This window comes from Epinephelus fuscoguttatus, linkage group LG9 (genome assembly GCF_011397635.1).
Source record: "Epinephelus fuscoguttatus linkage group LG9, E.fuscoguttatus.final_Chr_v1".
NCBI lineage: Eukaryota > Metazoa > Chordata > Actinopteri > Perciformes > Serranidae > Epinephelus > Epinephelus fuscoguttatus.
In genome coordinates, this window is record NC_064760.1 from 13,996,630 (window position 1) to 14,013,638 (window position 17,009).

General features: G+C 40.0%; 1 protein-coding gene across 1 annotated transcript in view; it reads left to right on the top strand.

The window, feature by feature from the left end:
* Positions 1 to 113: 113 nt before the first annotated feature.
* LOC125894308 (cohesin subunit SA-2) overlaps positions 114 to 17,009 on the top strand; it is a 38,004-nt gene continuing 21,108 nt past the window's right edge. Inside the window, exons 1-15 of the mRNA XM_049585625.1 lie at positions 114 to 751; positions 1,117 to 1,239; positions 2,019 to 2,115; positions 2,419 to 2,640; positions 3,699 to 3,795; positions 4,135 to 4,211; positions 4,579 to 4,783; positions 5,927 to 6,078; positions 9,256 to 9,453; positions 9,861 to 9,959; positions 10,507 to 10,586; positions 13,441 to 13,548; positions 15,941 to 16,034; positions 16,267 to 16,369; positions 16,525 to 16,628. Coding sequence (XP_049441582.1) covers positions 1,211 to 1,239; positions 2,019 to 2,115; positions 2,419 to 2,640; positions 3,699 to 3,795; positions 4,135 to 4,211; positions 4,579 to 4,783; positions 5,927 to 6,078; positions 9,256 to 9,453; positions 9,861 to 9,959; positions 10,507 to 10,586; positions 13,441 to 13,548; positions 15,941 to 16,034; positions 16,267 to 16,369; positions 16,525 to 16,628 — 1,665 coding nt within the window. The 5' untranslated portion in view covers positions 114 to 751; positions 1,117 to 1,210. The remainder of the gene's footprint in view (positions 752 to 1,116; positions 1,240 to 2,018; positions 2,116 to 2,418; positions 2,641 to 3,698; positions 3,796 to 4,134; positions 4,212 to 4,578; positions 4,784 to 5,926; positions 6,079 to 9,255; positions 9,454 to 9,860; positions 9,960 to 10,506; positions 10,587 to 13,440; positions 13,549 to 15,940; positions 16,035 to 16,266; positions 16,370 to 16,524; positions 16,629 to 17,009) is intronic.

The following is a 17,009-nucleotide window of genomic DNA, read 5'->3' on the forward strand; positions in this document are numbered from 1 at the left end:
CTAATAAATAAATGCAATTGCCGAAAGTAAAAAGCGAACGCTAGGTTATAAACGAACTACACTACGGTCGCATGACACAACGTCTTCCTGTTCGTCGCGGTTCGGCATGATGACGTTCTGTAGTCTCATTTAACCACTTGTTAGCAACCACCTTTTTGAGGACGCATAGAAGTATTTAAGTTCACGAATAGGGTATTTATTGAGGTATTGTATGTCGTAGAACAAAATGAGTAAGTCTCTCAAGCTTGTGTTAACCACTGACCTTATTTTAGACATCTAACCAAAACTCCATTTAAAAAACCCATTGACTTTGACAAGAGGGAACCAGGCGCGCAAAAATGCTAACTCATTTCCGGGTTTCAGTAGTAATTCCTGGGAAACTCTATCTATATATTTAGCGAAAGTTAAATTCATAATTTGAACCAAATATTAAATTTTACTGTGGTTTTATCATCTGTTTAATGTACTACATTTCCCTTGGGCAAAGCCAGAGCCATTAACGGCTCTGGGCAAAGCAGAACTGCTTGTTGTGGATGACCAATGATCATCGAGTGACCTTCTGCACGAACCAATCATCTTCTGAGCTGTGGAAGCGCTGGCCAATCGGCATCTTGCATCACTTTGCGTACCTTTGCGCGCCCTTGAGGCTCTTGGGGTAATGAAGACGGAGAAAACCGAAAGAAATTGCGATAAGTCTCAGAAGAAAGGAACATACTCATCGGTTTAATATATTATCAGGTGGTAAGATGATGTAAGTAATTTCCAAATGATGATCTTTGACTTATTTTCGCCGTAGTAGTTTGCTAGCTACTCCCTTAAAAGCTAACGTGTTCTGCTAATGTGTCTTGTAACCTTACCTTAGCATCCCATGAGATCTAACGTTATAATCAGATGTATTTAGGAAAAATCGTCCCAGTTGTTTTGTGATATGTATTTTAAATTTGTCAGTTGGTTGACAAAGTTTAAAAAACATGTTTAGAATCATGGTGCAAGTTAGATAATTTATGTCAGATTAAACATTACCATAAATGACGGTAAATGAGGATATGCCACTAGCTGGCTAGCAAATGCTAGTTTTTCTAAGGGGCTAGCTAACTTTGTCTCCTCTCCACACAGTCACTTTGGGTGATACGGCTGCAAAAGTGTTACAGAAACTAGCTTACCTGTCTACAAAACCAGTTTACGGACTGTGGTGCCTTTGTGACGGAAAATGCCAAGTGGAGACTCTCTTATGGACAGGTAAAGTTATGCAAGCCTAATGTTAGTTCATATTTACTTGGTCATCTGAATGCATTCTAGCTAACAGACTTGTACGGAGCCACTGAAGTTCCTTAAGTTACACTGATTTTTATTATTTAATTATTTTTTTGTTACATAGTTAAAGGAAAATTAGGAGAGTTGTCAAACATATTTGGCCATGGAGCATTTATCAGACATAATTCTACATATTCTGCTAATTTAAAAGGGACCTTAATTAACAGAAACAATGTGTTGTCCTTCAAAGCTAAACCTGATAAAGAGGTGTCGAAGATAACACAGTATTCTGTTTAACAACGGACACTCAAAGTACATATCCACATATCTCAGTCCAGATTCAAATGGCTTTTAGAGATTGGCCATAGTGACCTCACATTTTGCTGTTTTTTATTTGCTCTGCATTAGCAGCACGTGCACATCTGTAGCAGCTAAAACTAGCTGGCAAAGAAAGAGTTCTGAAACAACATCCAGTTTACAGCCAAAGCTGTATTAAAGACAGGGTTGAAGGGACACAGACAAATAAAATAAGTACAATAATGACAATAATTTGACAGACAAGTTATTCTCTCTAACTGACCAGAGTGTTGGCCACAACAACAAAATGTTACAATAACATGAGGGGTATGAATTAGTAAATTATGTGCTCAAATCATCAAAAATGTTATAATGACCTCTGTCTGGGGTCTGCAGCCTTTTTATCCTTAGTAATCACTATTTGTTGATGCCGAGGTTTGTCTTGATTTAGTTTTCTTGTCTTTTAGTCTTGAGGAGTTGGATGACTTCTCAGATTTTGGCAGTGACTATGAGCCCTTGATGAAAGCCACAAAGCGGAGAAAACAGACAGGGACTAGACCACAGGTAAATTATCTTATTCACTCTCAGACTGGGTAGATAGTATTTCTTTAGATTATTCACGGTGGAATAGATCAGGGCTATGATCTTTTTTTAAGTTTGGAATTTGTTATGGTATTGGATCAAGTTTTATTATTGTCGATCATCTCTTCATTCTTTTAAGAGATCAAAAAGGTTTACCCAGCATCACAGTAAGTGTAACTGTTAGCCTAAACCCGATCTCGCCATAGCTATCACTAATTCAGTGACAACATCAATTCACTTTAAATCCACTGCTGAGCTGCCCTCCCATCCCTCTTTCATCTCAAGCCACCCAAGAGACCCAGGCGTAAAGCTGCATTGAGGTTGTCCAGCCCCGGGAGCAGCCCCATCCCCACTCCTCCAAACCCCTCCCCTCAGCAGCAGCAGCAGTCCCAGGGGACATCCAGGCAGGTCTCTCCTAGACCTGTGATGGGAATGAACGAGGGGAACCAGGGCATCAGTGCAGAGGAAATCTATGATGCTGTCCGCTCTGGAAAGAGTGCCATGGTGGTGAGCAAACCCTGAGCTGAGGAGCAAAGGGGGAAGGGGGTGTAGAGATAAACACATGAAGGGAGGGAGGTGCTGAAGGAGGCATGTGTAATGAGAAGAGAAACAAGGCTCTAAGAGCAACAATGAGAGAGATTATCATCTGCTGTCAGTGGCTGACTGATTTGACCCTACAGAATTGGCTTTGATACGCGAAGAGGAGGAAGAAGTGCTTTCACTAGCTTGTGTAGTCAATGATTGACAGTGTGCGTCCATCCCAAACATTGTGGTGCCATGCCCAGTCTCTTCTGGTTAAAGACTAGAAAAGAAGGACTGCATAACAATGGAAAGACAAAAAAGTGTGCTGAGCGGTAATAAAAAGAGTCTGTCACTACAGTGTAGAGCAGTAGCACAATGCAGATGGTGATTCTGGGTGAAGGCCCACTTTCATAGTGAATTCAGTAAATCTGGCAAACTGTAGTTCACAATTTTTTTATCTGTTACACTGAGGTCTCTAGGCTAAGTTTCACTCCATGCTTCTTTTACTGTATTTGCAGTTTATTACACTTAAAGGTGGGCAATGTAGCCAAAATCATTTATCACAGTATATGTAATTTTTGTTTCACAGTACGAGGATATATAATAATACGTTACGTGTTCTGTAAATTTGCTATAAAGCCTGCCCCAGATGGCTCCCATAGTAACAGCTTTGCCAAATCCCTGCCAGTAGACACATTTCTGCTGTCACTTGGTATAGACTGTCATTGCCCAACCCTATACTTTACATAAGTTAGTACATAAGTAGTGTCCATGTTTGTGTAATGGAGCCACGGTTGCCAAAAATGATTATGCAAAGGAGCTGGTGAATAAAACTGGAATTTAAATGAGCTGAAAATGTAAGTGGGGGAGAACGGGCATACAGACCCACACATGTTACTGATAAAAACATAAAAGGCCAATAGTGGAAAAAAAGGTAAAAGCTGAAATCCATAATGTCATTTCAATTATATGTTGTCATAATATCTATCCATTGATCTGAGCCCAGCGTTCTCATTGGCTGCTATCTCCTTGTCGATCTGAAGACGGTGGTGGACGAGTGGCTGGACAGCTACAAGCGAAGCCGAGAGGCGGGGCTGCTGGTGCTCATCAACTTCATTGTTCAGTCCTGCGGATGCAAAGGTCAGAGGTGAAGGGGAAGCCCCTGAGATTTGGGGGGGGGGGTCAGAGTTCAAGAGATTATCTATCCAATTTCTGCTCAGGCAATGATAAGCAATCAAATATTGATCTCCCTGTGTGGTAACGATGCAACATCAAGGTGCCATGTTAATCCTCTGACTATTGACAACACAGTATATCAATATTTTTGTCAGAGTGGAATGAAAATCATAGAGAAATCATACCATGTCATTCAATTTTAAGGTCAGATAGAAGAGCCAGAGTTATTGTATTATCACATTTAGCTATGTGCAGGTGCTTTGGTTCCTAATTTAGGACATTCTGTTTAATTCTTTTGTCCAGGTGTGGTCAGCAGAGAGATGTTGAACAGCATGCAGAATGCCGAGATCATCAGTACACTAACCAAAGAGTTCAATGAGGTGAGACGTATTTTAGATTCGTCTGAATGAATCCTAAAAATAAAGATTATTCTCACAGATCTGCACGTTTGAATCTAACAGAGTCTTTGTCATCGTTCTCCCTTCTAATAATCCTGCTGGAATTTTCCGAGAAGATCAGACAACCTCCATATCCCAGGAGATAATGATCTGAGGGATGGAGTACAGCGTAATGGAACAGGCTAATTAAAACCTAATGCTGATAAATGGACACATTAATGAGTTAATCATGTTGGTTCACCCCTGATGTAATTGTCATTAGCTCAGCAACCACGTCTGCTTCGAATAACTGCGCTAAGAACAGTGTATGATGTTTCCTCAATGTCCTTTGTTTCCTGTCGTCCTCCAGGATTCAGTGAACTACCCTCTGTGCAGTCTGGGCCCCCAGCTGAGGCGTTTCAAAGCTGGCCTGTTTGAGTTTGCTCGGGTTCTGGTGAGCTCCTGTCGGAATAGCCTTATTTATGACGAGTACCTCTTCCCCTCCCTGCTGGCTCTGCTCACCGGCCTGTCTGACTCCCAGGTCAGAGCCTTCAGACACACCAGCACCCTGTTGGGTAAGCATAGCGGCACAATACAGGTGCATAAAATAGAAAATTATACACAAGGGAGCTTTGATTATAGTAGTGAGGCTACAGCATAGAAACAGTGACATTTTCATTACATTTCTATGGGCTACACTCTCTGACTGGTGGTAATCCCCTTTGTGTGCTCATCATTGAAGTCACTTGCTTTAGTTTTTGATAGCGGTGAAAGCCAGCGCTCTAAGCTTGTGATACCAAAGGTTTTTCTTCTTTCTTTTCCGGGAGGCAGAACAAATTGCTCCATTCAGCTGACATCTGTTTTAGTTGCTGGAGAAGTTCTTTTGTTTTTCAGAATGAACTCCTCCTCTATGGCTGGCTTTTATTGTTTTTCATTGTCTTCTTTTGAAACCTCAGCTGCTGAAAGCTCATCCATGTGATTTCTTTCCTCCCATTCAACCAAACTACAAAATAAAATTCGGCAGCTTGCCATCGTAATTTATATATTTTCATCCTTATTCATTTATTGTTGTATGTATTTTTTTAATTTTTAATATAATATTTGTAATTATTATTTTATAGTCATGATTTTTTTTAATCTTAATTTTAATTATTGCTGTCACTATTTCTCTACTTTACATGCCCTGGAAATTTTAATAAGCAAAACTTAATAAAAATAAATAAATAGATCAGCAGCTTATTCACAATGTGATTAGGCTGGTAAGCGCTGTACATTGCCAAGAATTTACTATTTATACTGTAAGTAAAAATAGTAAATTCTTGGCAATGTACAAGAATGTACTAAATTTACTATTTATACTGTAAGTAATTAAAAGGAATACATGTCTTCAGTCAAGAAGATGAAGTTAATGTCATAATTTGGCACATGCTTTTGTGTAAGAGTGGACTTGTCTGCAACAGTCTTCATTAAAATTATAAAATCAGATTAAAAAATGAAGAACATGTTTAGTGAAAAATGGCAAAACTGGCAGACTTGGGTTGGCTTTATCCAAAGGCTGCAAGATGCTGGTTTGTCTTGTGGAAGGAATAATGTAGTATTCTTTGTTCCAACAAAGAGGGGAACATCAACTGTCTTTCTTCCCTCAGTTAGACCTCAAGTTATATGTGAGTCTGTCATTATTTTTGAGCCTTGTCAACCTGCGCATTTCTCTCCGTTAGCCATGAAGTTGATGACTGAGCTGGTGGAAGTCGCTGTGATCGTGTCTGTTCAGCTGCAGACCACCCAGCGGCAATATGACATGGAGAAAGGCAAGAGGGCGCATGACAGAGCCTCTGACAGACTGGAGGAGCTGCAGGCCACCATCAGTGAGGTGACGCATACAAACACTGGCAGGAGTGCAGACATGCAGTCATTTTCACAGACTAAACATCCAGGTCAGGGCATCTCAACAGTCCATCCACATTGGCTCCAAAAGAGACATCTTTTTTTTTTTTCATTGGAAGGGAGAGAATAGAAAATGGAGAGGGCCAGTGTCCTATAAGTGCCCAGAGTGATCAAACTGAAATATACATATTTAAGATCTTTTTTGCATGTAAGTACTGCAGGTCCTTGTCAACAATACACATACATTTTTTCTTGCTTTTTAGACACAGGTTGTTTTTTGGCTGTTGGCTGTTTGAAATTGTCATTTTTTGATACTGTCCGAATACATTTTCCTCCTAAAATAAGTCAAAAGGCAAGGCAATTTTATTTATATAGCACCATTCATACACAAGGCAATTCAATGTGCTTTACAAGGGAAATATGTTAAGATAAAACATTAAAGGAACAATAGATCATTAAAAACAAAAGCTAAAAGCAAGAAAAACCGTGCAGAAAATGCATTTAAAAAGCAAACATAAAGCAAAAGCAACAGCAGACAAATATAAAAACAATAGCTTCAGATTATCCTAACAATAAGTTACATATCTAGTTCACTGGTAAGCTGCAGTAAATAGTAATGTTTTAAGCCCTGATTTAAATGAGCTGACAGTTTCAGCCGACCTCAGATATTCTGGAAGTTTGTTCCACAGGCGGGGAGCATAGAAACTAAAGGCTGCTTCACCTTGTTTGGTTTTGATCCTGGGAACACTGAGTAAACCTGTTTCAGATGATCTGAGGGGTCTGGATGCTTCATAACGTACAAGTAAATCAGAGATGTATTTAGGCCCGAGACCATTTAGTGCTTTATAGACAAGTAACAAGATTTTAAAGTCTATCCTTTGATACACAGGAAGCCAGTGCAGTGATTTAAGCACTGGTGTAATGTGCTCCACTCTCTTGGTGTTGGTGAGGAAAATAATGTTTCACTTGTCAGAGCCTGGGTGATAGAGAAGAGAGAGTGCAGCCAGGATACATAATGTGTTTGCCATCATTTCACACCTTGTTTGTAGCATTATACAATACAAAAACTCTGAGATATAAATACAGGTCCCTTATATCAGGGACGACAGACAAGTGCACTCTAAGTAATGTAATTATGATCGGCAAACGTTTGGAGTGAAACAAAGGATACTTTTGTATGATGTTTTGTGTCGATGATGATGTTATGTCTCATACCCTTACTTCTAGACTTTGGATCATTAGAATGATGTAGACCAACAAAAAATGGTGTAATTTAATCCTTTGTTGGATATGAGGAACATTTCTAAATTTAAGGATTGGTTGCCTGCTGGTCCTTAAAGCAATAAAAGATGAATGCCCCAGCTGAACTACAGACTGTATATAAAGAGGAGACTGTGCCAGTGAATTTGTTCACAGTCTTGGTTGAACATTATTATATGCAGGTGATTCATATTATTACTTTCTCTTTGGTATTCCACAGGGTTCCGTTCTTGGTCCTCTGCCTGCTGTTTGTCTGTATATGCTTCCACTTGGAAAAATTATTTGGAACATAGAGTGAATTTTCATTGTTATGCAGATGGCACTCAGTTATATTTGTTTGTAGATTATACTGATACTCTCAGTCCCTTGATAAATTGCATTTCCTGTCTCATATATTGGATGAGTAATCATTTCCTCAAAATAAATAAAGATAAAACAGAGATTCTTATAACTGGAACAACTGTACAGAGAAGTCATGTTAGGGGTCGTACACATGCCATGCTTATTGCGCCCTCAAATACATTGTTTTCAATTAAGACGTGTGGCAGGTGCGCCCATACACCAGAAAAAAAGCTATTGCGGCACGCAAATCTTCAACTTTTGGAACACAGCAGCGCGCACCACATGTCATGACAAACAACCAGTCACAGCTGACTGATCCTTTCCTTCTTCCAAAAATATCAGTCTGTGATAAACACGAAAAAGTTGATCATGTTAGTGCAGGGCTGCCAAGCTTTTCATCTCTCCCACAGACGATAGGCCTACACACTTAGAAACAGCTCCTGAAAGAAGATCAGCTCTGCACTCAGGAGTTCAGGTAAATAGGCTATGATACAGTGCTTGTCAAGGTTGCTTAGCAACCTCAGATGCAACCTGCTGCTGCACTCTTGAAAGCTGGCCTGAAAAAAGGCACAAAAGTGGTGCCTACTAATGCCTGACCTCACATTTTCAAGGTAGTTAAAGACGCGGCATGTGTACGGCCCCTAAAGCAACTTTGAAATCTGACTCTACAGAGTAAGCCTGAAGTACAGACTGGGTTCTAGTTTTTACTGTGAGCTACATTATAAATTACATATCAACAACTTTTCTAAGATTGCTTTTCATCATTTAAGAAGTATTGCAGGAGTTAGACCCTGCCTCACTTTGGAAGATGCTAAAAAGCTGATCCATGCCTCTGTATTTCCTCATCTAGATGACTGTAATGCACCCTGACCTAAATAAAATATTGACTGGATGCAACTTGCTCAAAATGCAGCAGCAAGAATTTTAACAAAAATCCTAAAAACCTATTACACCAGTACTAGCCTCATTACAGTAGCAAACTGTAATGCTAAGGACTGATTTTAAAATTCTTTTACTTGTTTTTAAGGCCCTAAAAAGTTTACCACCTTCACAACATATTTGAAACCGCTCCCCTGGGTTTTTTTAGTGCTGGCTTGCTTTATGTATCAAAAATGAATTACAAAAAAGATGGTGAAGCAGCTTTCTGTTGTTCTGCACCAAAGGTTTGGAACAAACTCCCGTCATTAATAAGACAGCTTTAATTGATGGTTTTAAGAAACACCTCAGAATATATTATAATCTTGTTTCTAACATCATTGTTACTATTTGATATTTCTGTCTCACACTTATCTTTATGTTTTGTATATCTTGTTTATATCATTATCAACTTAAGATAAGATATACTTTATTGATCCCCCAGGGGGGAAATTCAAGAACTTGTTTTATTGCTGGTACCATCCTTTTTTCTTTCTTTCTTTTTTTTTTAAATCTCTCTTTGTTTTCAGTCCTTGTGTCTCTGTTATTGATTTGTTGTCTAGTTAAGCACTTTGAGCTGCGTTTTATGTTAGGAAAGGTGCTATATAAATGTTTCTTAATATTATTATGTATGTATGTGTTGTAGCTGCAGGAGAACAAGGAGGAAGTGTCCTCCATGATGAATGCCACGTTCCGTGGTGTGTTTGTGCACCGTTATCGGGACCAGCTGCCTGAGATTCGGGCGGCGTGCATTGAGGAGTTGGGCAAGTGGCTGAAAGCAGACCCTGAAGACTTCCTGAATGATGGATGTCTTAAATACCTGGGGTGGACCCTGCATGACAAGGTGAACTCATATACACAGGACTAGACAGTAGACATAACAGAGTAAAGTTTATGATCCTTTATTTTGCGGTTCTTCTCACCGCTGGCAGCACCATGTGTCACAGCGGTGGCAGCTGTCTGTCTGCAGCCCTCCGCAGGCCAACAGTGGAGACAGCAGTGAGAAGGACTGCTGCGTAAAGGGAATTGAGGTTTCCAAATTAAGCAGCTTTTTGTTTCATATTTATGCTTCATAGTCTTTGACAGCCTCTCGCACCAGATGCTACTGTAGCACATCTTCACTCAGACACAAGAAGGATCACATGCACTCACTCACACAAAGAGAAATGTCCACTACAAACAGACTTGTGCAGCAGTGTGTATGAAGGTTATAGAGTGTGTGTTACTGTACTGTCTTCTTCTTTCCTTCAGCAAAGTCCAGTGCGTCTTCAGTGTGTGCGTGCCCTGCAGGGTCTGTATCAGGAGAAAGAATTCATTGGCCGCCTGGAGCTTTTCACCAGCAGATTTAAAGTGAGGCATCCCTCTGGATTGGACTCACACCTCATTTAAAACCTCTTTTCTCCCTCCTGTCTGTCTGTCTGTCTGTCTGCCCAGCATCTCTTTTTAATCTATTGTTCCAGCTTATTGTGTTGTTTCTATTTTGTTGCCTGTCTGTGTCTCTCTTCCCAGTGTTTTGTGCCTCCTCCCATTTCTAGCCTTTATAGTTTTTTTTTTTTTCCACCATTCCTGTTTGTTGTGATGGTCTCATCCTTTGTCTGGGCGTGTGTCTGGGTGCGTTAATTGCTGCCAATTACTGATGGTTAATAAGCTCTTCTCAAACACATAAAAATCCTCCTAAGCCACATGTGCTGCTGCAGATAAATGGTTTTCATGCCATGGCTTAGTGCCTAATCAGTGGGTCTGTGTGCGTGCATGTGTGTCTGTGGATACATTTATGCATATCTGTGCGTCTCGTTTTATGCCTTTTTGTCTGCTGGCATGATTGTTCATTTATCTGTGTGTGCGCGTGCCAATGCATATTTTAATGTGTGTGTGTGTGTGTGTGTGTGTGTTTTAGGAAAGGATGCTCAGCATGGTGCTGGACAAAGACCCAGAGGTGGCAGTGGAAGTGGTCAATCTGTTGCTGCTGATCCAACAGTGAGTTGGGGTTTCTGTCTCCCTATCTGCAACACACAGTACAGGAATTTAATTTCAGTAGATCAAAGCCTACTAAATTTGGCACGTTTTATACACTTCAAAAATTCCACTTGTTTTTTTCTTCTGTTTTTGCACAGATAGTTGAGAGATTTATTTACAGAAAAGTTCTATTGAGCTGCGGTTTGCAGCATCAGATAATGCTTTCCAATTATTTTACTCAGTTGGTCTTTAGTCTGTGAATGCAGGTGAATGAGGGACTAAAAAAGTGATTCACACTCAGCCAAACCAAATGTGACCAAAATCACCTGAAATTTGAGGTACAAAGAACCAAATACTGGAAATATATCCTGGTTGTGCTCAAATAGATGAGAGCAGCACAGCCAGGTACTCTACCTTTGCATCATTTCCACATCCCTGCCATGCAGGTATATTTCTCTCCAACGTACGTTCGCTTGCCAGTAAACTGGATGAACTTCAGCTACTGATGGTGAAAAACGAATACTTCTCTACATCTGCAGTTTTGTGCTTCACGGAGACGTGGCTGTGTGGATTGATACCGGACTCTGCGCTGCAGCTGGCAGGCTTCCAACTCTTTAGATCGTAACACGGAACTCTCCGGCAAAACTAAAGGTGGTATCTGTTTTTACACTAACAGTGGCTGGTGTAATGACGTGACAGTGACCAGCAGCACTGTTCTCCTGATCTGGAATCTTTTTTCATCAACTGCAAACCTTTTTACTCCCCCTGTGAGTTTGACTCACGCATTCTGGTCGGTATTTACATCCCACCGCAGGCCAACGTGCAGGAGGTAGGCTACAGCGCACGCTCGCCGACCAGATAGGCTACTGTGTGTGGAGCGGACTACTTAGTTATTGTCCTTGGCGACTTTAACAAAGGTAACCTCACCCATGAACTCCCCAAATACAAACAGTTTATAAAATGTCCGACCAGACTAGAGAGAAGAATATCCTGGATCACTGTTACACAACTGTTAACAACGCCTATCACGCCATCCCCCGCACTGCACTGGGCCACTCTGACCACATCACCGTCCACCTGATGTCCTCATACAGGCAGAAGTTAAAACTCTGTAAACCTGTTGTGAGGTCATCTAAGAAGTGGATGAGTACACAGAGGCTGTGACATCATACATCAGCTTCTGCGAGGACTGCTGTATATACTATCACACACTACGATGAGGTATAATGGAGTTAAATTAAATGAAGTTAAATTAAATGAAGTTTTACAGACATTTTTTCTCTCTCTTTCTCTCTTTTTTACTTGGGCCAGTAAAAATATACAAGGGGCCAGTAAAACTCTGAACTACTGGCCCGGGGGGCCAGTGGGGAAAAAATGTTATGTTGAACACTGTGCATATTTCCAATCCGTCGTTAGCGTTGTTGACTTGTTTACTATATTACTTGAAGTCTGTTTTAACTTTAAATCTGTATATGGACAAAAAGGAATTGTCGAATATCTGTACTAAACGGCGGAATCTGATTCAACAGACAAAATTCTTAGTTGGGTACGGCCCTAAAATAAGAATACTGTACCTTTTTTATTTTTAGCCATCAGGAGCCTAAATCCTATGGGCAGTCAGGCAAACAATTATGTTTTTGCTGATCCACAATTTGCATCTTTATATAGAAAAAATAAAGAAATGGGTCCCTTTAATCTGCCTCCATCGAAGTGGAATAACAACTCCACCTAGTAGCCTGGGGTGTCATATCCTGACAAACACCTTATCTTTTTGAATCATTGGTCAATGTATTTACAGTATGGTAACAGTTTTTTTTTCTGTCGATAAGATGCTCTATTTTGCTATGTTGGTAGTCTGGTTTGATGTTACTGTAAATTTATTACATTAATATGCTCAACATTTACTACTTTGATTTTTAACATTATGACAGTTGACTATAACAACATTAACTAACCAGGAAGTGAAGTACGTGCATTGACTGACCGGTTCCCACAGTTTATCTTTTATTGTCCTACAATTTTTGGGGAAGTAAAGAAAAATATAAACAGCTTTTTGTTTGTTTTTTCATTTAATGCACAACATACAATGCAGCAGCTTTTAGGCATGGTGTTAATTTGGGACTGGCACTATCACAGTGTTTGGGGGTGTGGTCATTCTGACGACAGGGAAGTGATGTGTGTCTGCTCTCATGAATAACTCCAAGTCCAGTTTTTCAACAGTAGAATTGTAATGGTCACTCATAATTGTGACAACACTTTCTGTCATGAATGCTGATGAAACATAGCAACTCACACCACTGACTTAAATTAGTATTAGATTAATTAGATGCTTAATTAACAAGAAAGATTACAGTGTGGTGGTGAAATTCAATATATCCAACTAATGTTATTAAAGTTCTGTTTGACTTGATGAAAAATATGTTAACACTATGTAAATTGTGGGAAGAGTTTAGTCAATGTCAAACACAATGCTTAAAGACAAGGATTTTTTTTTTATTTTTTATTTTTTTTTTTAAAAATCTTGAGGTTTCAGTGTTAACTAACTATGAAGGCCCGAACATGCTCAGGCGGAACGGACTCCGCGGAGGTCCACGCGGACTCAAAACGGACGTCCGCAAGGCCTGTGCGCGCAAAGCTCAGATTTTACAACCGCGTGGACTCCGCTCCGCTCACCAGTGACTGCTCGGCATGTATTTTTCACATCGCAGGGATTTTTCACGGACATTTTTACAGGAAACTACAACGCAGAAGTGTGCTCGACTATGGAAGCCCAAATGACTGCGGACATTCCTCACGGAGTCCGTTCCGCTTATAGTACGCCCGAGTATGTTCAGGCTTTTAACGTGTAGCTGGTTTTATTTGTGCATCTATGCAGGAGGACAGAGGAGGGACTGAGAGAGGAGGAGTGCGGCCACATCTATCCCCTGGTTTATGCTTCAAACAGAGGCCTGGCGTCTGCAGCTGGTGTCTTCCTCTATAACAAGTACATTTTCATCCTTTATTTCCACTCACTGTCAGACTGAGGGCCTTATTTACAAGATCTATAGCGCATGGTCTAAAATTCCTGGCATTTCACATTCTCTTTAGAGGCCAGGTGTACCTACACCAGGCGCACTGCTACATACATGGTGAATTCGGTAAACTGGTGGAGTGAGCAGTTTTCTGCTGCGAGTAATGTCTTAAAAGCAGCAGTGATGTCACCGCAGCAAATATCTTGGGAAATTTAACGCAAAAAAAAGCTGTAGTTGTGAACTTGACAGAGGAAACACAACTAAACTTTTATTAAAACTACTGGGAGATTTTAATACAGTGTGCAGATCTGCCTGGTTCTTGATTTATTTCTGTATCCGACAAATATGTTTCAGTTTCTGCTTGTTGATTGATTTCTTCATCAAAGACATTCCAAAAACATGAAAGTCTCATAAACTGAATTCACACTACAGCTTTATGGAGCCAAATTTGTTTCTTTATTATTCAATCAAACAGAGTAGGTTTTGCAATCAAAAACAAGATTTGAGAGCAAAAGTATCAATATTGCAATCAGTAGGTAGAAAAATGATTGTTTAATAATTGCAAATCCAAAAGTTTTGTTTGCGAGTCATTTTTTTCATTTGCAAGTCAAAAGTAAAGTTTTTTCTTCTTCTCTCGGTTGGGGGATTGCAAACAATTCAAAGGTGCATACCGCCACCTACTGTACAGTGTGCAACATCATGTCATGTGGCCGTTTGTTAAATTCTACTCATCAGCCTAGTATGCTTGCAAAGCAACATGGGAGTTCTGTAGTTCACGGGGGAGCTGTGGCGAAAATCAATTCTGAAACCGAAGTTTTTCGGCCTCCAGTTTCCAAAAAAAAATTTGTCTACACGAGTGGTGTGATTTAAAAAAAAAATATGATATCCACACAAAACGGAAAAAAACCCGCTACCAAGTGATGGAATACACATGTCCAAGCAGTAGGTGGCGATGCCCACTCAATTGTGACATTATTTTATGCATATATCGATTTTGTATCTACAGATACCCCCCATTCAGTTTAAAGCTGAACTGATTTGAGTAAAGGCACGAGAGCAAATCTGGGTATATAAACGGTTGGTTCTTCAGTTGGCAGATACACCTAGAGCAAAGCTACTGAAGACCAGCAAAACCACAGTTTGTTTTCATTTATTCTTTCAGGTGGGTAAATGTCACCTAAGCACCTTCAGATTTTATTAGTAGTGTACCCTTAATAGATAACTTGTTTATATAGTTTGTATTGTGCTTCGTAATATTGTTTGAACTGTAATGTAAGGTAACTGCATACGAGTGGATGCAACCGTCACTAATGCTAACATAGTTCCTCAGGGATTTACGCTATTATTACTTTAATTTTGACACTCTGACCCGTGACAACACATTAACTAAGGTTGTAAGGACTGTAACTGGTGGTAGCTGTTGTTGATTTTGTTTAAATATGTTGAATTAGAATTTTATAGGTTATTGTTCGTAGGACGATTGAGCTAAGCTAACTAACGCTAATGTCAGCTGTCACTTGTTGCCATAGCAATGGTAAACATTCACAAACAGGCAAGTGCAGAGTGCAGAATCAATCTTTATTGTAAATATAGTTAAGATACATTGTATTTAACACAGGATGTGGAATTTTAGTAGTTAGTAAACTTTTAGAAAAGAGCTATTTACCGTCAAAATACTGTGGTTATCCCATCTACAACAAACAGCCAAATCGCATAGAATAATATACGGTATCAGAATTACACGGGTCCGTGTGCCTAATAATAGCAAGAATGTTTTATTTAAACTGGTGCATGTAGATTGCTTTTGTTTAGCCAGGGCAGAACTATTCGACGGTGTAACAGTCACTACCATCATTGCCCCAGGGTGTAGCAGTAATGCCGACTGTCAAGCGTTTCCAGTGGGAGAGAGGGAATTGTGGGTGTAGCCTGCTCTGTGTGTATGGAGCCACATCAAACCCACCAATAGAAACTCTTCTCTCATCAATCAGCGTAGGCCCTGCCCATTAAGTGCAGTTGAACTTGCAAGCAAAAGTTTTTGACTCACAAGCAAAGAGGACTGATTTACAAGCAAAATGATCATACGTTTTTACTTACATACTTGATTTTTGATTGCAGTTCAAGAAATATGCTCTCAAAACAGTTTTATATGATTGCAACAAAAATACCTCCATACACCTTAAATAATTTGTTTTCACTTTAAACCAGCAGTGTAAATCATATATATATACTTTACCCTATAGGGGAGCATTTTGCCACACAACTGAGACATCTGACTTCAATCAGTGAGCACCTGTTCAATGCCATTTCTTTATCATTGGTGATGTAATGTGAAATGTATTTATTTATTTATCTTTCATATGTCAGGCTGAAAAGTGTGATTGTCAGTGACCAGGAAAATGATAAAAGTGAAAATGCAGCCTTCTTTCAAATCCTCATCTCCTTCTACATCCAGAGTGAGGTAGTATGTCCTCTCTATTCCATCAGGTCTCCGCTGAGAAATATTTTAACAACATCATAAAGATGTACATATATATAATTTTCTTTTCTTCTCTTATAATATCCTTCACCAGCAGTGGGATTAGAAGACACACTGACTGTTTGACTCACAGCTTAAATATTTGCCATTTCTCATTCATTTTGCTCTAAGAGAACTTTATTATTTTAGGAATTCATTCACTCTCTTGTGACAGTTCCATGAGCATGGGGCGTACTTGGTGGACAGTCTGTGGGGTGTGGCAGGATCTGTGCTGAGAGACTGGGACACCATGACGGCATTGTTGCTACAGGAGGCTGGTGAGGAACAAGGTTCTTCCATCTTGGCTGCGGCAGTGCATAATAATTGACATATCTTGCTTTATCCCAGATAGTTGTTTCTGCTCCTATTTTAACTCCCTGCATCGTGTTGTCTCAACCGTCGCCCACTCAGTTCTGCACCTCTGTGTTGTCAGGTCTGATGTACGAGGAGGAGGGGGTTCTCATCGAGCTGATGATGTGTGCCATCAGACAGGCAGCAGAGGCGACCCCACCTGTTGGGAGAACTCAGGGCAAGAAGGTGTTGACACACACAGACGAATACATGATAATTCTCTGTACTTCATGTTTTATAATGGAACAGCGGAGCGTAGGAGTAAGAAGTGTGTCATTCTTTGTTCATACTTCAAATGTACCCATCTCAAACAGTTCTGGCTGCAAAATGCAACTTTGTGACACTAAATACATGAGTGCAAATGTTAAAGGAGCTAAGTCTACTACTAGCTACTAGGGCTGCCACGGTTAGTTGACTAATCGATGACTAAATAATCGGTGACTATTTTAGTAGTCGACTAATCGGTTTGAGTCATTTTTCATAGAAAAGCACTATAAAAGTACCCCAAAATACTCTTACTGCAGCTTCTTACGTTCAGATATTGGCAGCTTTACACACTCTCCCGTG